This window comes from Thrips palmi, unplaced genomic scaffold, assembly GCF_012932325.1.
Source record: "Thrips palmi isolate BJ-2018 unplaced genomic scaffold, TpBJ-2018v1 HiC_scaffold_15, whole genome shotgun sequence".
Lineage (NCBI taxonomy): Eukaryota > Metazoa > Arthropoda > Insecta > Thysanoptera > Thripidae > Thrips > Thrips palmi.
In genome coordinates, this window is record NW_023144624.1 from 10,302,901 (window position 1) to 10,330,537 (window position 27,637).

Consider the following 27,637-nt stretch of genomic DNA (forward strand, 5'->3'; position numbering starts at 1 on the left):
TCCCGTGCCGTGCCGTGCCGTGCCGCGTGCAGCTCCAGGTAGGACATTGTGTACAAGCTTGTCAAGGCGGCGAGACGAGAATTAGCCCCCAGCCTCGCAACGCGTCGCCGTGTTTTCTCTGGAAAAAGTAATCGCAACAAAAGGGCGTAATCTTGTAGTCCGCATAAAGAAGTGCGCATCCTCCGGGCCCAAAAAAAGGTAAATCGATAAAAAAAGAAGAAGAGAACGAAATGAAAAGCGGAGGAAAAGGTGGGTGCGAGCAGCGAGGTCGCCATTGAGAGGTGAGAGCGCGTCACAGGGTTGCCTCACGCTAAATGCGCATGGACTTTTTGAACAAAAAGTATTGAAGGTGTACAATTTCAAAAAATATTAAAGCACGATTTGGAAATATTGTTGATTAAATTGTGCAAGGTTATGCACATATAGGGCAATAGCCATGGAAAATTAAAGTACACAAACATTTGGGAAGGCGCAGAGTAAAAGCGCGCGCGCACACACAGACATACACACGTACAAACACACACACACACACACGCACGCACACACACACACACACGATCGCGCCGCGACGTCACTTCCGCCCGGGTCATCGGATTCTAGTCCCTGTAACGCAACCCGCTTGTTTTCCAAGCGGTGGTCCACGGTGGTTCCGCGGCGGCCGGGGAGAAAGCCAAACACTGCAAAATCGTCGTTAGAGAACCCGGCGCTCCAGTGGTATCAATTTTCGAAACGCGCTGTTGCCGTGGTCCGTGGCAGTCGGCGTCCGAACGTGGGTGCCGGTGGCAACGCCAGCAGCGCCAAGCCCTCGGCCAGGCCGTGCAGTGCCAGGTGGATGTCCCCCCGAGTCGCCCCGAGTCTGCCAGAGCGTGGACCACATCAGCACCATCGCCTTGGCGCGGCCGGGCGTCGCCCACACGGAAGAGAAGACGCCGTTTCGAAACTCGTTGCGAAAAAGAAAACTATCGAGTTCAGTCCTCCCCGGCCAGCCCACGCAGTTTGACAAAAATAGTGAATAAAACGAAACTTACGAGAATCGCGCACAGGCCCCGGGAAGGTCCTTTTTTTTTTGTTTCCACGTTTTGTATGGATCCGGCCGGGGCGTGAATATGAAGTGCTTCCTCGGTCACTTCGCCGAACTCCAGCTGTTGTTGCTGCTGTTTGGGTTGCTATGCTTGCTGCCCAGCAGCTCCCAGCACCGGCCTGAGCATTCAGGCGCGGCTGTATGGGCTACTTGGGAGTCTGACAATCGGAACACATGCACCCATATATCGATGGTGTGAGGAGATACGTCTCTCTCTCTCGTGTGTGTGTGTGTGTGTGTGTGTGTGTGTGTGTGTGTGTGTGTGTGTGTGTGTGTGTGTGTGTGTGTGTGTGTGTGTGTGTGTGTGGTGGGAGGGGCGCGCCCTGTCAGCAGGACGCACCTGTGTGGTGCTCCTGTTGGCGTCGTCCCGTCTCTGCCAGTCTCTGCCAGTCTCTGCCCGCCCAGCGCTGATGCTACTGCTCGGCCCCCTCGGCCCGTGGGAACGGTCGAGCGACGCGACGCTTCATCAGGCCGTGGCGAAAACACGGAAAGGAACGTCCCGAATCAGCACAAATCTGCATCCACTTCTGCAAAACAAAACAGAAGCGGTCACACTGTGAAAGTCGGAAAACGAACCGGGACGTTTTGGGTGTGTACCCACCCACACCGACCGACACCCGCACCACGCGATTCCAGACCGCCATTTCACTGGCGTCCAAGTCCTTTTGTTTTGAGTCCTTGGAGCCCTCGGAGCCCTTTGAGACGCGCGCGTCGCCGCGTGTGGCCGGGCCGGGCCACCGGGCCGGGCTGCCCGCCAAAGACCGCCAAAGACCGCACGGCTTGACGAACTCGCAAACAGGAAGGGGACTCGTCGGTACAGCGGCACACAGCCTCTGGCGCAGCAGCATTCGTTGAATTATTCGACTCCAACTCCAGGAGAGAGGCGTTAGGGGGCAGTCCGCCGCCGCCAATCAGGAGCTTTTTACGTTTATTTTTCAAAAGCCCGAATTAAAGGCGCGGTTTCCGTGCGGGCGCTTTTACGACTCCGACAGCTCTTTTTTTTCTCTCCTCGCCTCTCTCGTTTTTTAATCATTTTATTGATGGGAGTGAGTGAGTGCGCCGCCCTGCCGCGGGTCTAATCACGCCTCCTTCGGCCACCCCTTCTTCTCCTGCAGATAAGGATGGCGCGTCTAATGAGCCGCCTGGTTTAACGGGATTAACCCCAACGACACACACACACGCACACACACCTCTGTGTTTGGCGGGGATGCAGCCGAGCGCGAACGGCCCATTGTGCGCGGGCGTTGACGCGAAGGACGAGCGAAGGGTGCGCCGCGCGGTCCTCGGGGAGTCGTCGGGGAGTCCTGGGGGAGTCCTCGTCGGGGAGGTGCGGAAGGTGCGGAGGTCTCGCACGTGGAGGCCACGTGTCGTGATTGGCGGTCAACGCGCTAATCAAAGGGTGGCGGGGCTTGCAGTGCAGGGCTCCGAGGTGGCACCGATTACGGGCTCAGCGCCTCGGCGGCACGCTGCGAAAGCTGGAAGCAGAATCGGGCTTGCTTCGGCTTGCTCCCTTAGGCTACTTCTCATGGCGTCGCGGGACGACCGGTCAGGGCCTGCCGCCCACCAGCCAGGACCACGACGATTCCGGACAGAGGTTATTTCGCCGTCGCTACCCGCCTCGCTCGCACTCAGCATCGTGAGGGCGTTCCGTCCGGGGGTCCGAGAGAGACAGCGGGGCGACAGCAACACCCACCACGAGGTCGCGGGGCGGGTCGCATTCTTTCCCCGCGGTGATTGTAAGCCAGGGCTTGATACAATCTTGTGGCGTGTCAAATCGCAGCGGATCCAAGAGCGGGGGAGTGGGAGGGGGAGTGGGAGGGGGAGTGGGAGGGGGAGGGGGAGGGGGAGTGGGAGGGGGAGGGGGAGGGGGAGCCGCCGAGCCCGCCACTTGGGCGTGGAGACCGCGGCCAGCGACGACGGACACGTCCTGCAGGCGACTGGGCTGGCTGGGTTGGGCGGTCGCATCGCCACGCCTGGAGTGCCCGGGGTGCCCGGAGTTCGGCTCCACCCCGCGACTATGGATGGAGTTGCCTTAGGTTGAACTCTCTGCTCTGCCGCCACGGAAGCGCGCTGCGGAATGCTCCTCCAGGAGCAGCAGGGAACTCCCTGGCATTCCCCTCCCTGGAATCCGGGCCGCGGGGCAGTGGGGCCGCGGGTGGATGGGGTGGGGCGTATTAACGCTTGTGATAACAGGGCCGTCTCGGGTTTCTGTGAGGCTGCGCCCTCCCCGCCCGCTCCCGCCTCCGCTCCCTCCCCTCGCCCTCCCCGCCCGCCTCCCCTCCCTCCCTCCCGCCCCCCCGCCCGCCTCCCCTCCCCTCCCCCGCCCTCCCCGCCCGCCTTCCCCTCCCTCCCTCCCCCCGCCCCTCCCCGCCGCCTTCCCCTCCCTCCCTCCCCCTCGCCCCGGTCCCTTTGAGGCCAGCTTTATTAAAGCCAAACATCCCCTTATGCGGTGCTCGATTTAACAACCAAGCGCGTACTTTGTCGCGCCGGCCAGGCCCGCCCTGGCCTGCCGTACCAACGAGACGACCCCTGCGCGAATCGGTGCGCCGCCCGGAGTCCCGCCCGGAGTCCCGCCCGGGGCTAGACGCAATGATGAACCTGCCGCAGGGCCGGGCCTGCGCAGGACGCACAGTGCGAATTGGCGGGTTTCGATCCGAAAAGCCAATAAGTGACCCCAAACTGATGGCAGCATGACTGTCCCGTTAGTCTTATAGTTCCAGCCAGGACCGTGTCCACAGGGAGCGCCAACTGCCCGGGGCCCACGGCAATCCGATAACAAGCAGATCCCGCCCGTCCTGCCACGCAGCCACTGGCTGCCACTGGCTGCCAGGCTGGCTGCAGGCTGCCACGGCCCGGAGGGGCCTTTCTCGGAACGCCTCATTTGTCCCGACCCAACCCTTGCCCTTGCCTCGCCCCCGCTCCCTGGTCCCGCGCCACACCGCGCCACGCCGACGGTCTCGAAATTCGCGCTTCAAACGCCTTCCAGCTCGTCGTGCCGCTGTGCGGAAGCGAGTCACGAGTACCGTCTTCATTCACTTTTCGAATCTCAACCGGGATTGCGTGCGCACTATGCTATATATTTGACCTTCCGAGCTTCCAGCTCCAGAGAAAAAGAAAAGTCGAAAAAACACAACGCAAACGGGGCGTTCCGTTTTTTTTGTCGTCGCGCTCGTTTAGCCTGGCCTGGCTTTGGAGGCGGCGCGGCGGCACGGCTGCGACGAACCCGATCGCGCCACCTGTTCTGGTCTGCTGACCTGCATTTTTTTGCACGGCTGGTTAAAACATTTGTGTGTGTGTAATGTAATAGCTGGATGTGGGTGCGCGCGTCTCTCGCTCGAGAAAGAAGGCGAGCAAGGCCTCGCGTGCCCCCTCTGGCCGCGAGGCGCGGTGCAGCACGGCGATAGCTGTCCGACTTGTGAATGAAGCAGGACTGATTCCGAGAGCCGTTTTCGTCTCTCTGTCTCCCTCGCACACTCATGGGGAGTCCCCTGTCGGCGCGAGAGAGACAGAGCGACGAAAACGACTTTGCGGGATCAGTCTGAAGAGGGCAGATAATAAGACGTAAACTTTGTCGGCGCGTCTCGCTCCGTGTCTCCGTGTCAGTCGCGGTGGCGGGGACAGGAAGACGAGGATCACTTTGCGCGCTTTGCCTCGTCCGTCATCGCGGCCTCGCGGCATCGCGGTGTCTCCGAATCGACGGCGGCGGCCCGGCGGCGCGCACTTGGCACTGAGACTGAGGCGAGGCGTGCCGGGGCGAGGCCGCCCCGCCGCCGTGTCCGTCAGCACCGCGGAGCAGCGCGCGGGCCGCGCGGCGCGGTGGAGGCGCATCCGTCGTCGGCGGCCTCGCGGCCACGCGGCCACCGTCCCGGTCGGGGCGGCGCTGCTGCGCTCTTGGACCGACCGCCAGCGCTCGCGAGGAACAAGACAAGAGTCGATGGTCCCGATAAGAGAAATCACTGTGGGTGCTCCTGGACCTCGGCGTCCAACATAAGACATGCTGAAAAAAAAAACTAGAGGACTCGGTAAAAAAATTGTCATTTTTGCCCCCACCGGGGCCAAGGTGGTGGGGATGACCCAGGGACAAACGACGCGGGCTCACTGTAATCATTTCGGGTGAAAAGGTGAGGGGGGCGTAAATATACGGACGGGGGTGGAGAGGAAAATGTTGGGGGGAGGGGGCATCCACTAGGTGTGCCAGGCACCATGTCCTTCCTTTTTTGTAGTGTACCGAACACAGTGCAAGGTTAATTTGGCCGGCACCACACACGAGCCGGCCGGGTCGGGTTATCCCCTTAATTAGACAGATTTCTGTCTGCCGCGTTTCAGAATAATAAGTCGACACTATACTTTTTTGGGGGCGAAAAGCGGGAAAAGAGAAAGAGCAGTGATATATTTGGGGCGGGGGCGCGACTTGCGCGCATAGAGACATGTGCGTGGCAACGTGCGGCGAGGGAGGGTGCGCGCCTCCGACACCTCACGCGTTCCTTCACGTTTGTCTGTTGCTTCTTTTGCTGTTGTTTGTTATTGTTGGACGACCGTGTCAAACCGTTGGTTCGCTTCGCACCTGGGTGAGAAGCATTTACGCGTGAGAGGCGAGCGGGTTGCCTATGCTCGACTTGGCGGGCGCACCGGTCTTGGTCTTGAGAGCCTGGACCAGAGACAGGCTGAGGGTGCGGGTCACTCGGACCGACTTGGCCCTCTACACGCGCGGACACTGACCCGGACCCGCGGCAAGGTTGACGTTCGATCGCTGGCGCGAAGCCTTTGCCGATGCCGTTGCCTTTCCCACACGGGGCCCGCCTCACAGTGGGCCAGAAGACCGGTGGAGGCGGCCAAAACTCTAGACGCGTTTTGAGCTCCAGAGTCGCTAAATGGGGCTCGAACCGAGCGTGTGACCCCACCAATAGATGCCTCGTTCGGAGAGCAATCCATTGGTAGGGTCACACGTTCGGTTCGAGTCCCATTTAGCGACACTGGAGCTCAAAACGCGTCTAGAGTTTTGGCCGCCTCCACCGGTCTTCTGGCCCACTGTGCGCCTGCTCGCCTCTCGCCTGCTCTTGGCCGCCTTCCGCTTCCTGCAGCCCCGGGGCCCTTGCGCGCCTTGCGCCAGCGACTGAATGTCTCTGAACATGATCTCTCCGTAACGCCATGCGACCCGCTGCCTGGGGCTGCGTGTGGAGCGCGTCGCTCGCGCCTCTTCGCACGCCCCGAGCAGCGCATGCGGCAGGGAGGCTGGCCTGGCGCGGCTGGGGCGCAAAGAGTGCGCGCCTCTGCTTCCGCCGGAACGGACACACATTGCCGTGCAACGCGACGCCGCGCCATGCCGGCTGGCAGTGTAGTGAACCTCGTGGACCATCGGCGTGGCGGGGCGGGGGCGCGACGAGTGAGGTATTCCCTTGATGATACATTGTAAATGCTCGACAGTTTGTACTTGCACATGCGGCCTGCATTTGCAGCGAACAGTGTGCGGCCAGCCTGGCAGAAGATTCTCTACCGTCGGAGTGCGTATGCCAGGAAAGCCCTGGTCCACTTGGCGGTGCATTGTTTATGGACCCCTTCGGTTCGGCACTGCATAGGCACTGCTGGCGAACGAAGCTTCGGCGGTACGCAATGTGCGCAATAAACACGTTCGGAGCCAGGGGCACGGTGGCGCCGCGGGACGGGGCCGCGCGGTGAGATGGGCGGGGCCTGGGCGGGGCGGGGCGGGGCGGGGGGCGGGGTGGGGCGGGGTGGGGCGGGGTGGGGCGGGCGGACGCGTCGGGGCGGTGTCCTGTGGCAGCGAGCGCCGCGCCCCCGGAACGCCCAGCCTGCTCTGCTCCACTGCTAAAACGTCAACCGGGCCGCCGTCCCTGGCTAAAGGCGTGGGGTGCGGGCGGCTCGGTGCACGTTCTGTTATCGCCAAAGTTGTTGCTTCGGCCCGCGTTGTTTATGTCTCTCTCTCTCTCTCTCTCTCTCTCTCTCTCTCTCTCTCTCTGTTTCTCTCTAGCCCCACCCCAGCCCTGTCCTTTCACTTGCCGACTGCAGTCCTTATCGGCCCGGCTCGTCGGCCTCTTCCCAAAGGGTGTCCTATTGCGCGCGTAAATTTATGACACATGGACGTGTCTTTGACTTTTTGTCTTTCGCGTGCCTCGGCGGCCTCGGGGGCCTCGGCCCTTTGCTGGCCGTGCCGTGCCCTGCCGTGCCTCGCCGTGTGCGGTGCCCTGCCGTCTCAAGGATCGTTCCGTCGCTCTGTCTCTCTCGCACTCACGGGGGCGCTCCCATGAGTGCGAGAGAAACAGAGCGACAAAGGGTGTGGTCCAAAACTCACTCACGGTGCTCACAGCGCTCACGCTCACGAAATGTGGTCCGAATCGTTAGCGTGCCTGCAGCAGTAGTCGTTTCGGACCGACCGTAAGCGTCGCTACGTGTTTGTTTGGAAAATTCTAACCTCTTGGTAACGTGGATCTCAGCGCGATGGATCCAAAATCTATTGCGCTGCTCCAAATCATCAGAGAGGTGACCGAAAGTTCTTCTTCTGAAGAAGACATTGAAGATCAAGACTCATCGTCGAGCAGCGAGGATGAAGCGAGCACCCTCAAAGCTCTCGCAGGGGCAATTTGCCTGACCAAAAAGAGAGGCCCACTTAATAAAAGACCCCAAATTGAGGGTTATGTTGAAAATATTGTTCCAAAATACACGGACGCGGAGTTTAAGTCTCATTTTAGGTGCGTACCCACAAGTTTCCTGTGCACTTAACCTGACTTTGTGCTGATAGTCTCAGTGCCTTGACTGCTCTCCAGCCCTGATGTTTTTCTTTCTTTTTGTGTGTAGATTGCTTCCCGCAACATTTGAGTATGTTCTGGAACTCATTGGCCCTCGTCTTCACAGAGTGGGATCTACAGGGAGGCCACAGACACCAGCCCGTACCCAATTACTGATGGCTTTGTGGATGATGGCTACGCCGAATAGCTACCGGTAATGAAAGTTCTCTTCTTCTTCTCATTGGTTGTTTTTTCTATTTTAAATTCTTCATGTATGCATCACAAATTAAATTTTCAAGATCTGTTCACTCAAGATTTAATGTGGGAAAGGCCACAAGTATACGCATCATGCGTAGAGTTTCAAAAGCTCTGCATGAAATCGCTCCTCGCTTCATCCAGTGGCCTCAGGGTGAGCGAGCAGCTCGAGTAACCACAGACTTCGAAAAGCACAGTGCCTTCCCAGGAGCAATAGGAGCTATTGATGGGACGCACGTGGAGATTAAGCAGCCACAAGATGACCAACACCAGGCATATGTGAATAGAAAAGGGTATCCTTCTATACAAATACAGGTATCATCAGTATAATTTCTAGTTGATCAAATCGGTCCCAACTTTGATGACTGACATTTAATTTTGTATTGTGCTATTTTTCTAGGCTGTCTGCACCCACGACCTGCAGTTCACCAGTGTTTACGCAGGTCATGCTGGCTCAGTGCATGATGCCAGAGTGTTCAGACTATCCCCTGTAGCCCAGTATGTAACAAATCCTGATGTTTATTTCCCAAATGATTCGCACCTTATTGGTGATGCGGCTTATGGTATCCATCCGCACATCATGGTGCCATTCAAAGATGATGGCCACCTGACAGCCAGGCAGAAAAACTTTAATTTTTGTTTGTCCTCAGCAAGAGTGTCCATAGAAAGAGCTTTTGGTGTATGGAAGGGAAGGTGGAGGAGTGTTCTTGAGTGTTTCCCCATGGTTAAGATCGAAAACATCCCAGAGTATTTAGTGGCCACCATGGTGCTCCACAATATTTGCATCATGAGAAATGATCTGATTGAGTATCAAGAGATGCCAGAAGATTTACTAGAACGTGGCATTTTATTGGGTGATAGAAAAATAGAAGGAAAGTTGAAAAGAGAAAGAATTATGAACAATCTTCTGATGAGAGATAATTGAATGATGAAATAAAATCCACTAAATGTTTATCACTTAAACTGTATTCTTACTTCTTAAAAACTTAATACTATCACAGATTTTCACAGCTCAAGTTCATTGGGAAGCTAGGTGCAGAGTTACATGACACAGGACTGGACATCAACAGCACTTCATTCACAGTAATTGCATTGCAAGTGCATTGCGGTCTTGTCCATGTGCATGTAACTCAGCGCATGGCAAACCCAATGAACTCGCAGTGCAAATGCTGCATTGTGCTTTTAGGAACAAAAGTAAAACATAATACTAAGCTTACAGACTATAGGGAGTTCAGAATCATAAAAATATCAAAACTAAACACTATCACAGATTTTCACAGCCCAAGTTCATTGGGAAGCAAGGTGCAGAGTTACATGACATGGGAGTAGACATCAACAGCACTTCAATCACAGTAATTGCATTGCATGTGCATTGCGGTCTTGTCCATGTGCATGTAACTCTGCGCATAGCAAACCCAATGAACTCGCAGTGCAAATGCTGCATTGTGCTTATAGGAACAAAAGTAAAACATAATACTAAGCTTACAGACTATAGGGAGTTCAGAATCATAAAAATATCAAAACTAAACACTATCACAGATTTTCACAGCCCAAGTTCATTGGGAAGCAAGGTGCAGAGTTACATGACACAGGGACTAGACATCAACAGCACTTCATTCACAGTAATTGCATTGCATGTGCATTGCGGTCTTGTCCATGTGCATGTAACTCAGCGCATGGCAAACCCAATGAACTTGCAGTGCAAATCCTGCATAGTGCTCATAAACTTAGGAACTACAAGAGTACATTAGTCTTTTTTCGCCCCAGTGAAGAAGTCTCGCAGACTTCTGAGCATTTCCATCTTCTCCTTATGTTGCTTTGCCCTCTGTTCTTGGAGTGCCTTTTGCCGCTCTGCTCTCTTCTGCTCCTTCTCCTCATCTCGCTCCCTCTTGTCCCTCTTCAACTCCTCCACAAACTTCTCCAGCAAAGCTTCTGTCTTCACTTTCTTAGTTGGAGGTTCAGAGGTGGTTGCTGTTGCTGAGGAGCTACTATTGCTGCAGCCAGCCTCAGAGGCAACGGACTTTGGCTCAGCCCATCCACTAGTTCCGAAAATTTCATCCATTCTCTGCAACGATAAGAGTTTCATTAGTTACAAAAATATTTTGGCAACACTTTCACATTAACTCATCCACAAGAAACACATACTTTAAAGTAGGGCCACGTCTTTCGGTTGTTGCCTGACACTCCATTGTGATCTATAATTTTTTTATACGTTTTCTTGAGGCCATTCAATTTTGACTGGCACTGGCCACCACTAATTTTTCTTAATTTTTCACTTTTGGCTGCTATATCACCGGCAACTTTCTCCCACACTTTCTTGTGGGAGCTCTTCCCCGATGTAAATTCATCGAGGAACTCCTCGTAGGTTGTGAGCAGCAGAAGTACGCACTCATACGGCCAAATGAATGATGTGCTAGCGGAATCATTATCGTTTTCAGGATTTTGAAGAATTTCAGGATTTTCAACTTCATCATGGTCTGCAAATGTCAGAGGAGATTACATTGACATGGTTGTGATGCAGGAATCACAACTGTATTGGAATAGTGCATTCAATACATGACCTCAATAATACAAAAGAAATTCATACCGTTCACTGCCGTCTTCCTCTCCTTGTCTCTAACAAACAGATGGTTCAGGAACGCTTCGTCTAACAAGAGGAAAAGCATATTTAGCATGTGTTTTGAATTCGAGACGCTAATACTGGTAGTTTAAATAGAAAACAACCCAATTTTTTCTGAAATGATAGATAACCTACCCTGCTGCCCTCGCTGGGCCTCTTCCTCGGTTAAATTTTCGAGCACGTACAAACTATTATCTTCTAACATAATATTTAGTTGAAAAGCCATTTTAATGGGGAAGGAAAGGGCTTAGGAAGAAAGGTATCAGAGGAGAGGAAAAGGACAGGAGGACAGGGAAAAGGGGGAAATGATGAATGGCTTGGGTATGGGACCCTTTGTTGTTTGGCGCGCAAATGCCGGAGATCTCACAATGCCCACGGGTCGGAGGTGGGGCAGCGTAAGCAGGCGTGAGCACGGAAAGTGTGACGTCACATGTCTCACGGGAGACCGCTCACGGGCGTTTCGGACCGACCGTGAGGACGCTGACAGCGCTGTGAGCAAGTTTTGGACCACACCCAAAACGATCCCTCGGCTGCCGACTGGCGGCGCGCTGCCTCGACGCCTGCGTAACTGCCTCAGAGAAACACTCTGCGCGAGAAAACACGCACACACACACGCGCACACACACACACACACACACACACACACACCTACACACACACACACACACACACACAGACGGCCATGCGCGTGCACACTCCACTCTCGGGCGCGCACAAGCGCGGTGTCTGCCGCTCCCGCCCCGTCCCCGTTAGGGTCGTTCTAGCTGTCACGTCGCAACAAATGCCCCACCAGAAAAAAAGGGGGAAAATATGAGGGTAAAAGGTAAAAACAATGCAAGCCCAGTCCAGTCGGAGTGCGCCCCTGCTGGCTTAAAAATTCCAGCGGGGTTAATGTTCTGGAGGACACCTGCGGACTGGAAAAAAGTGCAAGTTTTTGTTTCTTTTTGTTTTTGACGTTTTTTAAAAACGATACCCATCGAGGGCCGTCACCAAAATCTGCGCGTTTGCGTCGCGGGTCGCGTGGGGGACATCAAGGTTGCCTCGACAAGTTAATAAAATTTAATTGGCCCGCGATGTCGTTGAATCGTTAAATCTCTCCGCGTCTCTCCCTCCCGCACCCCGCAGTCGCCGCGGTCCCGCGGTCCCAATAGGCCGTCAATCATTGGCAACATATGCTGGACCTGCTTGGCCTGAAAGAGGGTGAGAGGGTGCGCTGGCGAGCGTCCGAGGATGCGGATGCGGCGTGAGGCAGCACCATGGCAGCACTCTGTCTCACTCGCACCGCTTCGCAACGCCCCGTGAGCGAGGGAGAGAGCGGCGAAACCTGTGTCGGAAATCAGCCCGCTGCAAAGACTTGAGCGCGGGTAGTGGCGGTGGCCGCGCACCGCTTTCGTCGCTCTGGTCGCTCATCGATTCACTCTCCCTGCAGGGAGAGCGGCGTAGCGGCGTAGCGGCGGCCCCCGGGACGCGCTGACGCGCTGCGGAGGGGGAGGGGTAGGAGGGGGAGCACACAGTGCAGGCGTAATTGGCCACCTTGGGACACCCACTGCCTCCCGGATCCAATTTCATTCCAGGAGCGCCAGACCAAACAGCGCCGCGTTCTTGCGACTCACGGCGGCGGGTCCACCACGGAGCGCGGCTTTTGGCGGCGTCCTCGCGAGAACGGCAGGGTGGTGCTGGCAGTGCCCCCCCCCCCCCCTTTTCCCCCGGGCACACTAAGCAGCACAGCAGAAAAACACTTGGCCCACGGCGGCACCTCTTTGAGGAGACTGGGGCCTACACCGCCTACGCCGCATACTCACGTCGAAGCCCAATCGGCCGGCGGGGCGGCTGGGCGCCCGAACGGCGTTCAACCGACTGGAAAAGATAAACATTGGTTTGCGTGGGGGGCACCGGCTCTGACGCTTCGCTTCGGGCGTCACACACACACGTCGCGGACATGCTGGTCGTTGTTGTCGTGGCCCCGAGAGCAAGGTTGCTGGGCCAGGTGGCCAGGTGGCCAGGTGGCCAAGCGCGAAGGGTCATGTGTCAGATTGGCCGAACGTCCGTCCGAACGCACCAGCGCGGCCACTGACTATTTTCCAGTGCAAAACGCGCAGACTTATCGAAACAAAATTTAGAAGACATTTGCACTGCTAGAACTCGTTAAAATTTTTGAAAGATCTTTTATTGCCGCTTGTACGTACGACGTCGCAGGATGGGTGAATACTGTTTGCAAAATGGGAACGGGCTCGGACTTGAATAGAACGTGGTTCCAAGGGGTTGACCACTCAGCTCAGGAGTGTACACAGGATTATACCAGTGATTACCTACAAACATACTAGAAAAAAGTCCATAATTTTGGCCAGCTAAGAGCATTTTGGCCTAATTTCATAGTAAAAAACCCAAAATCCGATAAAAACGCGGCGAAACTAGCCACTTTTGGTGTGTGATTACCAACGATAACTGGACGAAGTGTACACACGATAACCAGAGTGGGTAACCCCTTGCTTGGTTCACAGTTCCCACTCGAAGGTGTTTGAGCACGGGATACGTGCCGTGCGGTGGAGTGGCGGAGTGGAAAAGGGGGAGGGGGGAGGGTGCAGAGCGGAGGCCCCAAGACATACCAAGGTGTCACCCTACACCGCGCGACGGGACATAAAGCCGCGTGGAAGTGCCGCGAAGGTAAGAGTGAGACTGATAGACTGTCTTTCTCTCATTCTCGCCCCAACGCGCGCACAATTGTCCACAAATGCAGACAGCAGTACATTTCCACGAGGCAGTCGGATCCAAAATCTTTTTTGAAACTAAAAATATTGAAGCATGGCCAGGTGTAAAAAAAAAATGAAGGGCCTATACACATTTTTCAGTCAAAATTAAATTGAAATTGCGCGTCGATCGTTCGGCACGTTGCCGAAAACATCTTCGGGCGATCGAAGCAGGAGAATAGAACATCAGCCCCACCCTCGCCAAGGTTTCTCCAAACATGCATCTTGTGTATCACAGTTTGTCGTCGATTGTCGTTTTCGAGGAAAGGCTGTCCGCGGGCGTGCGCAGCGTGCGCCAGTCCCAGCCCCATTGTGGGCATGCTCCCGTCCGGCCCGGCTTGCCCGGCTGCCCTTGGGCTCCTTCGGTCCCTTCGGCTAATTCCACAGCCTCCCGAAAGGACCGAAAGGGAGCAACGAGAGCAACATGTAGTGCACACAGTGTGCACAAAAGCCGGACAAAAGGGATGCGTGTTTCGGAAACAGCGAACCGGCACCCGGCGCGGCGCGGACGGCCCGTTGCTGTTTGCGGCGACAGACCCGACAGACCTGCAGATAGACAAAACTGTAGCACGAGCAGAACAAACAAGAGAGGCGGGGCGTGCCGCTGCCGCCGCCAACGCCGCCACTCTCGTTGCGCTTTTCGCATTTTCGGTATCCTTTCTGATTTTGTTTTCGCCTGGGCGCTGGCGGGGTCAGACGAACACAAACTAGAAAGCCTTTGATGTTTTCGATGAACGGCATGAACGAGGGTTCATCATCGCGAACCTCCCCGTCGTCCCCATCCCCCGAACCGAGCGCGACCCGCGCCAGGCCTGCCGCGCTCAGGGACAAGACAGCCTGGCACACTGGAGGGGGACGCGCCTCACTGGGAGCCAATGGGAGCGCGGCGCCGCGTGCAGGCGGCCAATGGGCTGGCAGCGCCGCGGCGGCAGCGCGGCAGTGCGGCGGGCCCATCCCGGAGGCTGCGAAGCTGCCAAGCAGGCAGTGGGGCGGATGGCCGGCGGAGCACAGGCCCGCCACGCCCCTCCCCCGACCGCCCCGCCCGCACCCCGCCCGCACCCCGCCAGGGCCTGCCCCTGCCCGTCTACGCCAGTGCCGACCGGGACGCCGAGTGAGCAGGACGCACGTCGAAACGCGCCGTGCCGAACGGGGCCGTGACTACCGTGTGACAACAGCAGTGTGACAACAGTGTGACAACGGCGTGACAAGTTCGTCTTCCGCCTGGAGGTGTTTTCGCCGAGCGTTTTGCGCAGCGTTCGCACAGTGCAGCCGCAGGACTGGCTTTACTAGCCCCAAGTGGATTGGATTATTCAGCACTCCTCCGTCGCCATCGGTGGACTCGGATCAGGATAACGCCCTGCTTTGAGTGAGTCCAGTGAGCGGCAGAGAGTGGGGCGCGAGGCTCGCTTCAGCAGCCTACTCGTCTGAATGTGAATGTCATAAGCGTGGATATCAAAATTTGAGATTGTGCTTTTCGGCGTTCATTTATTTCCAAGTACCCACAGTTCCGTATGTCTCGCTCCTGTATACTGGGCCTCCCAGGTGTGAGTGAAGATGATTCACCCCGTGACCCGGGCCGCAACATTTGGTTTGCGTGTCGAGAACAGGGCAGGCGCTAGCTTCTCGCTCCCTCCCGCGCGGGATCCTCGCTCGGTCTTTGTCCGACGCGCTGCCCCCTCCACCACGTCCGTGCGCGAGGGGGGCGGGGGGTGGGCTGCAGATGCTGGAGTCGGCCGCCGAGCGGTGCGGCGGATAGTGCATGCAGCTGGACCCATTGGCCTCCACGCAACCCGATGGTGTAGGGGTAGCGCAGCGGGTCCTCACGCTGCTGGTGCGGGTTCATAACACCCCCACCGAAATTTTTTTGGTCACGTTAGGCCGTAACTGTCACGTGCCGATGGGTCTGTCAACCGCCCTACGATCTGCCGCGAGTAGAGAAAGATCTGTCGCGAGTAGAGTAAGATCTGTCGCGAGTAGAGAACGATCTGTCGCGAGTAGAGAAAGATCTGTCGCGAGTAGAGTAAGATCTGCCGTGAGTAGAGAAAGATCTGTCGCGAGTAGCGTAAGATCTGTCGCGAGCCCGTTAGGTTAGGTTAGGATGGGTTGCAACCAATTAGTTATGGGATGGAGCCGAACTTGCAGTGCAGGGTGGAGCGCGGGGCCTGCAGAGGAGGCGGAGAGGGCGCGTGGACGTGGTGGAGGGGGCAGCGCGTCGGACGAAGACCGAGCGAGGATCCCGCGCGGGAGGGAGCGAGAAGCTAGCGCCTGCCCTGTTCTCGACACGCAAACCAAAAGGTGCACCCGGGCCGAGCGTCCAATACGAGCTCTTTTTGGCTGCGCTTATGTGCTTATGTTTTGAAATGGAACTCGAACGCCCGTCCCCGCCTTTTCGGCGGGGCGGCGCGGGGTTTGGGGAAACAGGCGCAGGTCCGAATTCGGTTTGAGGAGGGTCAAGTAGTGCATTTCGCCTACCTGCCTGGCGGCCTATCTAGCACCCGAGGGAGGGGAATTAGCCCTACCCTCATCCTGGAGTCGGTCCTGTGGGGTAGAGAGCAGCAGTTCTACGTAGCCCTTTGGTTCGTGTTGGGCGGGCTGTCTCGGTGAAACGTTTCAGGCACTTCGCCTGCGCTGTTCCAACCCATGGCTGTGCGCCGTTTCCGGCACATAAGAATTTAAATGTTCAAATTAATCGGCCTCTGATACATTTTGGCAAAATTTTCTGCTCTTTCGTGGATGTTTTCTTCCCGACGTGCTTTCTCGGAATCCCTGGCACTCTTCCAGCCCGGCCGGCGGCAGTTGGGGTGCCCGCCGCCGGTGCCCCGCGGGGCCTCTTTCCGGGAACGCCGACCGGGCGCCCTTCCGCGGTGGGAACGCATCGCGCGTCGCGGTCGCGGCGTCACCGTCCTGGAGGCCCGCGGGCCGCGAGTCCGCGAGGGGCCGCGACGCGCCCGTGACGCCTGTCTGTTCCGTCCCGTCAGCGGTCTCGGCCCTGCCAGCCCTGCCCCTTCCTCCCCGCGTCCCCCTCCCCCGCCGTAGGCCGAGCTAGACCGAGCTAGGCCGAGCTAGGCCAAGCGAACCGTGGGAAAGGGTGGACGGTGTCCGGGCTGTCCGGCCTGGACATCAACAAAGCAACGCCATGATGAGAGAAGCGCCGCGCAAGCTCTTCTCGCCGAGACACCAGGCGGGAGGGGACGCGGCGTGGGCCGGCAGCCCCGGCAGGCATGCAATGGAGTCAGCGCTGGCGTGAGCAGTACCCCTCCCCTCACAACATTGCCCGGTCCTGTTCCTCTCGTTGTCTCGTCGTGAGGTGCGCCGGTCACTAGCAGTGTGGCCTTCTTGCTTTTGCCGGTCTTACCAGTGGCACCTTCCATTTTCCCTGCCAAACAGACTTTCCGCGGCGAGCCGCCCGCAAGGCAGGCCACGCCGAGCGCCTCTGTGCTCGACGGGTTGGACTAGTCGCGTGAGTCAGGCGGTCTTCACCGCGCTGTACTCACTCTCCCTTTCATTCCATTCTTAATTATTGGTTGTAGTGGAGTGTAGTAGAAGACCTCTGTGGTGCGGTTCCTTGCGAGGGATGGCTCTCGCAGACGCGGTTCGCCTCGGCTTTGCTCGGCGCGGCGGAGGCGGAGGAGGCACCGATAGCCCGGCCAAAACACAGGATGCGTGCCGAGCAACAAAGTGCCGTGCCAGCAGGCCGATTCCGGCGATACTTTCGCTGCCGCCTCTCTCTCTCTCTCGCACTCGGGGCGTTCCGCAGTGGTGCGAGAGAGGCAGGGCATTGTTCGGGACCAGCCTGCAGTGTAGCGCCAGCGCGATAACGAATCGCGAGGCAGAGGCCTTGCCGCGGCCTCTGAGTCTCTCCCTCTCCTCGCGCCGGTCGAGCTAGTCGAGGTCGAGCGGGAGCCAGCGGGGCGGGAGCGCTCCGGCATTCAATTCTCCGCCCCGTCCTCGCCCTCGCAGCAAGCACAGCAAGGCGCTCAAGATCTAACCAGCCCCTCCCTCTCGTTGCAGGTGATGCGGCCCCAGGTCCCCCAGGTGCGCGCGGCGTGATGGCGCTGCACCAGGCCATGGCGGTGGGCGTCCATGCGAGCGTGCCCTGCTTGTCGTCCTCGCCGAGCCATGACTCGAGCAGCACGGACGGGCTCGGACAGGGCCTCGGCCAGGGCCACGGCCTCGACGGCCTCCACCACCTCGGCCACGGCCAGGGCCACGGCCAGGGCCATGCCGGCGAGGGCGGCGCCTTCGCGTCCTCCTGCAGCTACTCCGGCCAGCAGCACCCGCAGCCGCCGCAGCAGCACGGCTTCGTCGTGTTCCCGCACGGCTCCAAGAAGAGCGTCTTCACGGAGGAGCAGGTTTGTGTTGTGGTGTTGTGGTGTTGTGGTGCCGTTTCGCGGTTCGCGCCTGCTAATACCGTTGGTTGCGTGCGTTGCAGGTAGCCACCATGTGCGAGGCGCTGCAGCAGTCCCGCAACGTGCACAGGCTGGCCGACTTCCTCTGGAAGCTGCCCACGGACCTGCTGTGCCAGGGCGAGGCCGTGCTGCGGGCGCGGGCGCGCGTCGCCTTCGAGCACGGCAACTACAAGGAGCTGTACGGCATCCTGGAGGGGCACATCTTCGACCAGCGCTACCACGGCGAGCTGCAGGAGGTGAGCGAAGTCCGTGGCAAAGCGTTACTGTGCTAACTGCCCATCCCCATCAGCCTGCACGGGTTTTAACCATGTTTGTTTGTGTTCCAGATGTGGTATAAGGCCCACTACAGGGAGGCGGAGAAGATGAGGCAGCGGCCGCTCGGCGCGGTGGACAAGTACCGCCTGCGCAAGAAGTACCCGCTGCCCAAGACCATCTGGGACGGCGAGGAGACGGTGTACTGCTTCAAGGAGCGGTCGCGCACCATCCTCAAGAACTTCTACGCGCGGAACCGGTACCCCACGCCGGACGAGAAGAAGAACCTGGCCAAGAAGACGGGGCTGTCGCTGACGCAGGTCAGCAACTGGTTCAAGAACCGGAGGCAGCGCGACCGGACGCCGCATCAGCAGCGCAGGTAAGGCACTTGCTGTGCTCCTATTGCGAACACAAATTTGGCGGCATCGTGGGCAGCCTTCGCCCTGGCACTCTGTGAGAAAAGGAAACTCGGCACTAGAAGCCACTTGGTAAAGTCTAGAGTCACGAGAACGGACGTGTAAACTCATTTTGATCACGCAACGGCTTTATTTTTAGATCAAAGGGCACGTAAAAGACAAGAGTTAAAAATGAAATTAACAATATTCCGTACAGACAGGACTACGACGACATGTGCCAATCTTGGCGGGAACACCCCAATTTCTCCGAGAGCATGCATTCCCGCAACGCAACCCCTGCCACCGAGAGCATGCAGCCCCGCAACACACCTCTTTCCGCCGAGAGCATGCAGCCCCGCAGCGCAAACCCTTCCACCGAGAGCATGCAGCCACTGCAGCCCCATCAGCCCGCACTCAAGCCCCCTATCCTGCTCCCCTTTGTGACCCAAAACGTCTTCGAGGAACTGCTACCTTCGGCCCTAGACAGAGCCATTGAGTCGCCCTTCAAAAGACTGAATTTTCGTCCGAAAACGCTGGGCACATTTTCTTCATGGCAGAAGGATTCATCTGGATGTTAATCTTGGCCATCTGTTCAGTGTTCATTGTTGCTTAATGTTTAAGTGTTGTTGTTTGTTTAGAGTTTAATAAAAGGGCTTTTTTGAGAAATGGAGTTGCAAAGGGACTGCTCTCGTGCCGCCTTCCCCCGCCCTCTCCTCCCCTGGTAAACCCGTTAGATGAAAAATAGTTAAATATGTGTCGAGTTGTTTCGGCCCGACGGGCATTTCGGGCCTGTGGTCGTATTCTCACGCGTCGATTCGATCGCAATAGCTCTTGGCGCTGTTGCGTGGCTCGAATTGCGTCCACCGTTGTCTCCGACTGTCTCCAACATAAAGGCAAGCGGAGCGTGGCAGCGTGGCAGCCTCCAACAAGCAGTGGCTGCTCATTCTTTGATCACAATAATGAATAGAGGATTACAGGAGTTATTTTGCCGCTCGGCACGGCCAGTGGGGGAAGGGGGAGGGAAGGGGAGGCCAGGCTGCCAACAGCGCATCCTGTGAGAGGGAGTCGCGAGGCTGGGGACCCAGACCCAGGGACCCAGGCGACCCTCCAAAGCCAATGACAAAGCTGGGACGGCTGCGTCTCAAATTTCTACAGCAGCGAGGGGAGGGAGGGGCTAGGTGAGGTGGCAGAGACAAAGAGGAGGGGAGGGGATGGCGTCGTTGGGTGGGAGGCGGGGCGGGGAGCGCCTGGAGCGCGGAGGCAGGTCGCGCGCTGTGCCGGGGTGTGCGTTGGGCTGCCTACCCGTCAGGCGCTCTACCGGCCTTACGGAATTCAACTCCTGTGGCTACTGCTCAGCCTTCGTTGCGTTTCCGACTGAACCACCCAATACACCTTGCTCGTGGGCCCTGTTGACTTTCCCTCCGTCCCCGAGTAACCATTCCCCTCTCTTTCTGCCCGCAGTGAAATGATGCTGGGTTGCCACGGCGACGGCCTGCTGGGGGGCGGTTCCCCGGTGGGGGGCGTGTCGCTGGGTGGCGCCCCCTTGGGGGTGGGGGCGTGCTCCAACATCAAGAACCTCTACGCGGTGGCCGCCGTCAAGCTGTACGGCGGCGGCAGCCTCGACAACCTCGTCAAGCACGAGCCGTCCTTGGGGATGGCGCACAACGCGCACAACGCGGCCTCCTCCATGACGACGCAGCAGCTGCACCGGTCCTACTCCTCGCACTACGGCTACGACACCAGCATGCTGGCCAGCCTGCACCAGAACACCGCGCACTAGAGCCAGCGCCAGCTTAGCGCCGCGTCGGCCTCTAGGACAGCTCGGCCGCACCCAGACGCCTGGAGCCTGGAGCCGCCTCTTGCCGTCGATACTCCACGACGCGAGGTTCTTTTCGAACTGTGGAAAACTGTGGTCGTCGATCGACTGAGAAGCGTTGAGGCAATGACGGTACCCCTCGTTTTGGTGCTTTTCCTCGTGTGAGGTTGACGAAATCATGAGAGAGATCTATGATTGTTCGAAGATTGTTGAAAGGCATTGTTACTCACTGAATAATATAATGTTTAAGTTTTTATATAGTAATTAGAAGGTGCTTTCCACTTGATATTATAGGTAATTTCTATCTCATTAATTGCATTACAGTCTTATTGTGTTGTGAAAGCTGAGACAGGCCATAAACAGTCCTTTAATATTTTCAAATATCTGTAAGTGTATTTCAGTTTTCCTCTTCAATGTTCTAGTTCCTTGTGACCAAACCATCTGTTCTGCAAGCATGAACTTTCCTTTAGCTGTGATGAATATGGAGCCAAAGTTTAGTTGTATTGTTATATGTGTTAGAAGATATTAAATTTGTAAGATAAAATATATGATTATACACTAAGAATAAGTTTTGTTTTCCTTTTTTTTTGTAATAAAAAACAAAACAAAGTTCATTGTCACATTTTCCTCCTTTCTTCCATTTTCAAATTTAAAAATCAGACCAAAATTTTATTGAGAGGGATACCACAGAAAAAAGAGAGGGTCCACTAGTTATAAAGGATATTTTTATTAATACATATGGCCAACAAAATTCTTATCACAATTGCTTACTAGATAACAATTACAGTAAGAATAAATCTTTTAGTCTTTGGGTTTCGGTAATAGAACTGATGCGCTTTCTCCTTCATCAGATGCTGTTTCTTCATAGTATCCTCCTTGCGCAACTATCCTCTTCACAGTTTCTCCTTTAGCTGCTAGTATCTCTTCAATGTTCCGCTGTCCTCCAAGGTCTGAGAACCATCCTAAATTGTCTGCTATAAGGTGATCGTTTTCACAACCCTTGCACTCCACAATGACAACACCTTTGGTATAAGCGAGGCGAGAAATGACATGATGATTCCTTGTCTGACACACTTTACACGTGTACATTAGATGCATTTTAGGACTTGCTTGCCCTACGACGACACGATCAGAGGCATCTTTGCTGTTTTCCCCTTGGGCTGGCAACTCGGTTGCCCGAAACAGAAAACTGCTGCCATGGAGAAAGCGCCTAGAAGGGGCTTCTTGAATTGAGCCTGAGAGTCGGTAAACAGCAATCCTTGGCTGGAGTTTACAGGGACAGGACACTGCTGACACAGCCTCCGAGCTCGCTCGAGCCAAAGCACGGGCTGTACGAAAAGTCAGAGTTCGAAGCATGGCTAACTCTAACCTCACACACTGAGCTCACAGGCCACCAACACTGTGCACAAAAATCACTCCCGAGCAGCAATTTAGTACGATGACACTTCTCTGAGCTCACTTCCGTAAGGCGAAAACGTAAAAATTGAATTGCGTCAAAATTCGTCTGCCTTTGCTGAGAAACAAGACTTCTGCTAGACTTGACTTCTGCTTTGTTTACCCGCGCGCGCCTAGCGGCAAAAAGGGAAACCAAACAATTATGAGAAATTCAGACATTTGAACATCGAATTCTCGAAAGTAACTCTCGAAGTTCATGATCGACTCAGTCTGCGTGCTTCTGTTTGTGTGTGTGTGTGTGTGTGCACAACAAATGCGAAATTTGCCGGTTTTCCGAACGACCTTTTAACGTAATACTCTCTGAAAATGTCTTTTAGGGAGATTAAGAGGAAAGGTGACGAGCTGAGTCTCGTTCCAGTGGCAAAAAAGTCCAGGAATGATGTTGTCGCAATCCACAGTCGCGAAAAGAGTGTCGTCCAAGTGCCCCGGACGTCCAACCTGCAAGCTCCTATTATGTTGTTGGAGGGGCAGCTAGGAGAGATCTATTCCATCAAGTTCCACCCTGAGGGGTCATATTTAGCTTCTGCTGGATTTGATAGACAGATATACATTTGGGGTGTTTATGGAGATTGTGAAAATGTCTCTCTGATGAGTGGGCACAGCGGAGCAATCATGGAGCTCCATTTCTCGACTGATGGCAACACAATTGTCACTGGAAGCACAGATTCAACAATAGGATTGTGGGATCTGGAGTCAGGGAACCGCATCAAGAGGTTGAAAGGCCACACCAGCTTCATCAATTCCTGCAACGTTTCAAGAAGAGGATTATTACAAATTTGCAGTGGGTCAGACGACTGCTCAGTTCGGATTTGGGATCCTCGCAAAAAGAATGTGTGTGTGTCATTAAATAGTACATACCCTGTCACATCAGTGTCATTTAATGACACAGCTGAACAGGTAAGAATCAATTTCTCTTTCCTTTACATGTCATAATTTTATTATTATTTGCTATTCTAAATATGGAATTGTTGCAGGTTTTCTCTGGAGGAATCGATAATGATATCAAGGCCTGGGATCTTCGCAAAAACAGTGTTCTGTACACCCTTAAAGGCCACAGTGATACTATTACTGGAATGTCACTGTCCCCTGATGGATCTTATCTGCTTTCCAATTCTATGGACAATACTGTAAGTAGGCCCATTTTTGTTGGACTAATTCACCCCTATGCATTGTTTGAGTCAGAGAAGTATCTTAATAGCTTGTTACTATCTTTCCTGCAGCTCCGTATCTGGGATGTTAGACCTTTCGCACCTCAAGAACGTTGCGTTAAGATCATCACAGGACACCAACACAACTTTGAAAAGAATCTTCTAGGATGTGCATGGTCGCCTGATGGATCCAAAATATCTGCAGGATCTGCTGATCGATATGTGTACATTTGGGACACAACTTCAAGGCGTATTTTGTACAAGTTACCCGGACATAATGGCTCGGTTAATGATGTTGCCTTTCATCCCAAAGAACCGATTATTGCATCTGGTTCGAGTGATAAGACTATATATTTGGGAGAAACTGAATAAACCTGAAAACTTTGATTTTGTATATATCTTTTTATGAATGTACAGTAAGTTTGTATTATAAATTTGACAAAGCTGCTCTTTCTTCCCTGGGCTCAGAGATCAAATATTCATAATACCTTCATTTATACTTACCGGTAATTGCTTGACTCAGGTATCAATAAATACTGAAAAATCCAATTTAAATTAAATTTGAGCACTGCTTGAAAGTTAATTTTGACCCATTCCTGGTCAAACAAATTTTGATTGTGGTCATTGTATTCTTACCTGTAGAACTCATATGAGGTTGAAAATAAAGATAGTAGTAATTTAATGTCAATATACTTGTTAATATGGAAACAATATTTATGAATCTACCAGTTACTCTGGCCTCATATCCTCTTGTGGTACTGTGATTTCTAATTCTACATTACATGTTTCTGGATCAGAGGTCATTTCTAGATCAGTAGTGACATTAGATAGAGCAGTAGCCTTTTTCTTGGATGTTGACTTTTTGTGGGCCAGGGAATGCCTCCTTAACTTTGAACTGTCTGTGAAAGATTTTGGACAGTGACGGCAGGCATATGGTCGTTCTCCAGTGTGCTTTCTCTGGTGACATGCTAAATGACCACTTTCAAAAAACTTCTGTCCACATATATCACAGGAGAACCTTCTTAAACCTTCATGGTATCTAGATAAAAAAAAAAAAATTAACAGAATTTTAAATGACAAAAGTCCTCTCCATACTTACAATTAGTTATTACCTCAAATGCCTGTTCAGTTCTCCTTGAGAAAAAAATGTTAGTGAGCAGCTTTCATCAAGACAGTTGAAGGGACGGATGTTAAAATGCACTCGCAGATGTCTTTCTAGCTCTTGCCGGCTGAAGTACAGTTTATCACATTCTTTGCACTGAAATTTGGATTGAGTGTTATGTCTCTTTTTGTGTGTTCCTAGAGATGTCTGACTGACAAAGTTCTTTCCACACACATCACAAGAATGTCCCTTTTCAGCCTTGTCACGTAAGGCCATGCAATAATGATTTTTCTTTCCTGTAGCCAACTCACCACAATCACTACAAAGGAATTGTTTCACACCAGAATGCATTTTTTCATGTTCCTTCTTATTACTTAATCGTTTGAAAGTTTTCCAACACAGCTCACACGAGAATGGCCGATGTCCTGGTAACGAAAGGCCATGCTCTTCCATCTTCCTTTTATTAGAAAACTGTTCTCCACATTCAGCACAAACTATGACATTCTCTGTTTGACTCATTTGCTTCATAGATTTATGAGCTTGAAGTTTGAAAGTAACTTTATCGCTGGTATTATTCTTTTGGTAATAAATTTGTTGGGTGGTACTGCATACAGTTCTGTATTTGTTTTCTGCGCTGGTGGACAAGAGGACAATGCCTTCTCCAGAGACATCATTATCACAGTCTATAGCATTCAAATTTTCTTCCGAAGCATCGTTAACACAGTCTGCATGCCCATTCAGCACTTCTTCAGGTACATCATTATCACAGTCTGCATGTGCACTCAGCACATCTTGGGCATTTGAACATTCATCTCCATTAGAAGATAGATCTTGTACACTCTCAATCTATAAAGAAAGAAAGACGAAATAAATTTTTAATGGTTTGAATCAAATAAATTATTATTTTTAAATAGTCTTACCTCTGAAACAGGATCAGAAGTCAGAATGGCATCAACTGTACCTACGGTTTCTTTAAAACTTTCCTTGCTTCCCTCTTCTGCAGAGAGGCAAATCACATTACTAGCTGTGTCCTTGCGTAATTCCCTCAGAGTGGCATCAGCATATTCGCATTGGGCTTTCAATTTAAAAGCTTGGTTTATCTGCTTGAGGCATCGGGAGCAGATTTTGGCAGGGAGATCATCATTGGATTGAATCTGAAATCATGAGGCTCATATGAAATGCTTTCTTCTGAATAAACGAAAGGTGATTAAATCTGAGAGGGAATTACCTCAACACAAGCAAAAGACATGATACGATCCGCTACAGAGTAACCAAGGAGTTCCTCGCTGTCCTTGTCATCCATCTCAAATATGCCCACATTTCCCCTACGAGCCAAGCAGACACGACATACGTCGGGGATGTCAATGTACTCTGGCCCGTCCATAATCTTAGCTTTCAACGCTGAAGGGACTTTTCACTAAAACATCCATTCATTGTGGTTTAGTAGTGTTTGTTTCATGTCTGCAAACAACAAAAAACATAAAAACAAATGTTTGGTTTTGTTGTTATAATCGCCGGGTAAATCGATTTTTAGGTCGATTTGTAATTCTGTGAAAAAATAAAATAACGGTTTAAGAAAATAAAATACTACAGTAACAACATCAATATTTCTTCTTTATTCTATCCAACAATTTTTCTTTTCATTTAAACCTCTTCACAGCCGTCTAAGAAAACTGCATGATTTATCTCTGCCGTCTCCATGGTGTCGTCTGCTGTTATATGTCCTTCTCTCTCACTCTACAGACTTGACCCATCTTGTCTCTCTCTCTCTGCCATGAAGAAATAAGGCGCCCTTTCTTCCCCACGAAGGTTTCTTTAGATCAGGTGTGGCGGCGGCGAAGATCACTTCTCGAGTTAAGCCGTTTCTAGTCACAAGACGGGCGGTTCCTTTAGTTGCTCAATCTAGTTGTAGTAAGTGGAATTTGCTGTATATTTTCGCCGATTTCTGCATCATAACTTTTCTGCAGTGAGTCGACATTGATGTATTTTGGACCAATTGATCAACGCCTGTGTTTGTTTGGAACCTAGTGGCTTTTGAGAGGTTATAGCAGGCCACCTGTTTGATTCTAATGTGATTAGTCAAACCGTCCTCTCACTGACATTGTTTTTCTGTGGCATTCGTTGAATCAAACCACATGGCTTCTACCATATTGCTAACATTTCTAACTACCGTTTAAATCGTGTTCCAGAAATTTGATAGCATCATGAACGGAGTCTTAGAAGATGTGAAGACGTATGAAGCTAAGCCTTCAGGAAGCCCCGTGAGAGTTAAAGCAGATCCAGACTTGGTTTCTGATGTTAGCATTGGTTGCTCCACTCCCACCCGAGAGCTACCTGAAAAGAGATGTACTGAAGAGGCAATCGATTGGGAGTCTGTTATTGCTGATTTACCGTCAGATGATGAGGATGGGTAAGCATTATTTATGATCATGTTTTAAGTAAACTTTTACTGTTGTCACACTTAAAATAATTCCTGTTGCAGAGAAATATTTGACAAGACTGTTGCCACATTTTTGATTGGCATGAATATGGTCCAGTATCTGCATCTCTTTAAAGATGCTGATGTGGGCTTCAACTTGTTCCTTACACTCACAGAAGAAGACTTGGAAGTAATTGGAATAGATGATAAAGCTCATCGGAAGGATATGGCTCATGGCATTGCCAACATTCGTAAATCGAAAGGAAGGCAAAACCCAGTTAGAGGTCTGAAAGATGACATTGATGATGCTACTTTGAGGTGAGATCTTATCGGTATAGTTGGTCATGAGGAACTTATTTTTGAAAGCACTCATTTATTTTAATACTATTTGACTACCTTGTGTTGCAGTGTTCAAGAAGCTATACCAGTTATGTGCCATACTGTGAAGCATATTAACAATCTAGTTATTCTTCTTCGAAATCACAGAGGAAGGCTCAACAATACTGCCATTAGGAACCAGATGATAGATAATCATCATTCTGCTGCTTTTGGCGCAAAGATCTTAACAAGGGAAGCCCTTGCCCAAGCAGAACTGCTCAAAGTTCAGTTACATGGAATGCTCTTGAAACTGGACCCTGTAAGTTTGGTGATAATGTTCAATTTTATTATTGTTTTACTCCTTAATTTAATTAATAACAATATTATTTTCTGAACGCCCATTTCAGATGCGGCCTGAGAAGAGCATGAAGAGGAAGATTCAAAGTGCCAAGAAAGCTGAAAGGGATCGGAAATTTATTCTTGGAGCGGCAGTAATGATGTCTGCAGGAATTTCTTTATTACTTGCCCTTTTACTTAGAAGGCGCTCATGATTTTCTACCTTTTGCCCATGATCTGGGACCAATAGAGGTTTTAGACGCATCGTTCAGAATCCTATATTTAAAAATTTGTCATCTATTACTTAGACTGTAAGGTGGAATCTCCTTTATTTATGTGCCCCAAAGGGTTGTGACAAGCATGGTGCAATATACATGTGCTGTGAAGTTTACACCGTATTATGATTCTGTGATAAAATAATTCTATTTTTGTGTACTATTTGAACTTTGGGTTGCTAGTACTTTTGTAGGTGAAGATGTATCTGATTTTATGTGCCATTAAAAGGTAAAGTACAAAGAGGAAGTGTATGACTTACTACCCTGTG

The 27,637-nt window shown here is 52.9% G+C and overlaps 6 protein-coding genes across 11 annotated transcripts; 4 read left to right on the forward strand and 2 right to left on the reverse strand.

The window, feature by feature from the left end:
• The first annotated feature begins 7,534 nt into the window (after positions 1–7,534).
• On the forward strand, positions 7,535–9,827 carry LOC117641206. Its single transcript, XM_034378354.1, has 6 exons — positions 7,535–7,785; positions 7,892–8,035; positions 8,121–8,391; positions 8,477–8,952; positions 9,078–9,270; positions 9,357–9,827. The coding sequence occupies exons 1-6, from the start codon at positions 7,535–7,537 to the stop codon at positions 9,825–9,827; spliced, it is 1,806 nt and encodes a 601-aa protein (XP_034234245.1).
• A 4,715-nt stretch (positions 9,828–14,542) lies between these two features.
• On the forward strand, positions 14,543–20,902 carry LOC117640840 (homeobox protein SIX6-like). 2 transcript variants are annotated; one of them, XM_034377772.1, is made up of 5 exons: positions 14,543–14,809; positions 17,455–17,795; positions 17,876–18,088; positions 18,179–18,483; positions 19,961–20,902. In XM_034377772.1, exons 2-5 carry the CDS (start codon positions 17,493–17,495, stop codon positions 20,277–20,279), a joined length of 1,140 nt encoding a protein of 379 aa, XP_034233663.1. In that variant the 5' UTR covers positions 14,543–14,809; positions 17,455–17,492; the 3' UTR covers positions 20,280–20,902. The 2 variants fall into 2 exon arrangements, with proteins under 2 accessions (XP_034233663.1, XP_034233662.1); XM_034377771.1 differs by lacking the exon at positions 19,961–20,902 and adding an exon at positions 18,717–19,507.
• A 121-nt stretch (positions 20,903–21,023) lies between these two features.
• LOC117640844 (DNL-type zinc finger protein-like) lies at positions 21,024–21,942 on the reverse strand. The gene has a single exon (XM_034377777.1). The coding sequence runs from the start codon at positions 21,669–21,671 to the stop codon at positions 21,117–21,119; it is 555 nt and encodes a 184-aa protein (XP_034233668.1). The 5' UTR covers positions 21,672–21,942; the 3' UTR covers positions 21,024–21,116.
• A 23-nt stretch (positions 21,943–21,965) lies between these two features.
• Positions 21,966–23,473, forward strand: LOC117640841 (U5 small nuclear ribonucleoprotein 40 kDa protein). Its single transcript, XM_034377773.1, has 3 exons — positions 21,966–22,667; positions 22,745–22,897; positions 22,991–23,473. The coding sequence occupies exons 1-3, from the start codon at positions 22,077–22,079 to the stop codon at positions 23,288–23,290; spliced, it is 1,044 nt and encodes a 347-aa protein (XP_034233664.1). The 5' UTR covers positions 21,966–22,076; the 3' UTR covers positions 23,291–23,473.
• On the reverse strand, positions 23,298–25,688 carry LOC117640839 (zinc finger protein interacting with ribonucleoprotein K-like). Of its 4 annotated transcripts, none has more exons than XR_004587464.1 (5): positions 25,249–25,582; positions 24,941–25,174; positions 24,031–24,866; positions 23,555–23,957; positions 23,298–23,454 (listed from the first exon to the last, which is right to left on the reverse strand). XR_004587464.1 is itself a non-coding variant. In XM_034377769.1 (5 exons), exons 2-5 carry the CDS (start codon positions 25,402–25,404, stop codon positions 23,648–23,650), a joined length of 1,536 nt encoding a protein of 511 aa, XP_034233660.1. In that variant the 5' UTR covers positions 25,405–25,481; positions 25,621–25,688; the 3' UTR covers positions 23,298–23,647. The 4 variants fall into 4 exon arrangements, 3 of the variants coding, with proteins under 3 accessions (XP_034233660.1, XP_034233661.1, XP_034233659.1); XM_034377769.1 differs by adding an exon at positions 25,621–25,688 and having other exon boundaries at positions 23,298–23,957; positions 25,249–25,481; XM_034377770.1 differs by having other exon boundaries at positions 23,298–23,554; positions 23,645–23,957.
• Positions 25,689–25,758: 70 nt separating this feature from the next.
• Positions 25,759–27,612, forward strand: LOC117640842. Of its 2 annotated transcripts, none has more exons than XM_034377776.1 (5): positions 25,759–25,986; positions 26,210–26,430; positions 26,503–26,757; positions 26,848–27,076; positions 27,165–27,612. In XM_034377776.1, the coding sequence occupies exons 2-5, from the start codon at positions 26,225–26,227 to the stop codon at positions 27,306–27,308; spliced, it is 834 nt and encodes a 277-aa protein (XP_034233667.1). In that variant the 5' UTR covers positions 25,759–25,986; positions 26,210–26,224; the 3' UTR covers positions 27,309–27,612. The 2 variants fall into 2 exon arrangements, with proteins under 2 accessions (XP_034233667.1, XP_034233665.1); XM_034377774.1 differs by having other exon boundaries at positions 25,761–25,931.
• Positions 27,613–27,637: the final 25 nt, after the last annotated feature.

Excerpts from the sequence above, each read along its gene's own strand:
- LOC117641206 (XM_034378354.1), top strand. The coding sequence starts at position 7,535 with ATGGATCCAAAATCTATTGCGCTGCTCCAAATCATCAGAGAGGTGACC. Across the intron at positions 7,786-7,891 it reads GAGTTTAAGTCTCATTTTAG|ATTGCTTCCCGCAACATTTG; the intron begins GTGCGTACCCAC and ends TTTTGTGTGTAG. Across the intron at positions 8,392-8,476 it reads ATCCTTCTATACAAATACAG|GCTGTCTGCACCCACGACCT; the intron begins GTATCATCAGTA and ends CTATTTTTCTAG.
- LOC117640840 (XM_034377771.1), top strand. The coding sequence starts at position 17,493 with ATGGCGCTGCACCAGGCCATGGCGGTGGGCGTCCATGCGAGCGTGCCC. Across the intron at positions 17,796-17,875 it reads GCGTCTTCACGGAGGAGCAG|GTAGCCACCATGTGCGAGGC; the intron begins GTTTGTGTTGTG and ends CGTGCGTTGCAG. Across the intron at positions 18,089-18,178 it reads ACCACGGCGAGCTGCAGGAG|ATGTGGTATAAGGCCCACTA; the intron begins GTGAGCGAAGTC and ends TTTGTGTTCCAG.
- LOC117640844 (XM_034377777.1), bottom strand. The coding sequence starts at position 21,671 with ATGCTTCGAACTCTGACTTTTCGTACAGCCCGTGCTTTGGCTCGAGCG.
- LOC117640841 (XM_034377773.1), top strand. The coding sequence starts at position 22,077 with ATGTCTTTTAGGGAGATTAAGAGGAAAGGTGACGAGCTGAGTCTCGTT. Across the intron at positions 22,668-22,744 it reads TTAATGACACAGCTGAACAG|GTTTTCTCTGGAGGAATCGA; the intron begins GTAAGAATCAAT and ends GAATTGTTGCAG. Across the intron at positions 22,898-22,990 it reads CCAATTCTATGGACAATACT|CTCCGTATCTGGGATGTTAG; the intron begins GTAAGTAGGCCC and ends TCTTTCCTGCAG.
- LOC117640839 (XM_034377769.1), bottom strand. The coding sequence starts at position 25,404 with ATGGACGGGCCAGAGTACATTGACATCCCCGACGTATGTCGTGTCTGC. Across the intron at positions 24,867-24,940 it reads CTTCTGATCCTGTTTCAGAG|ATTGAGAGTGTACAAGATCT; the intron begins GTAAGACTATTT and ends CTTTCTTTATAG. Across the intron at positions 23,958-24,030 it reads GAACTGAACAGGCATTTGAG|ATACCATGAAGGTTTAAGAA; the intron begins GTAATAACTAAT and ends TTTTTTATCTAG.
- LOC117640842 (XM_034377776.1), top strand. The coding sequence starts at position 26,225 with ATGAACGGAGTCTTAGAAGATGTGAAGACGTATGAAGCTAAGCCTTCA. Across the intron at positions 26,758-26,847 it reads ATTGATGATGCTACTTTGAG|TGTTCAAGAAGCTATACCAG; the intron begins GTGAGATCTTAT and ends CTTGTGTTGCAG. Across the intron at positions 27,077-27,164 it reads TGCTCTTGAAACTGGACCCT|ATGCGGCCTGAGAAGAGCAT; the intron begins GTAAGTTTGGTG and ends CGCCCATTTCAG.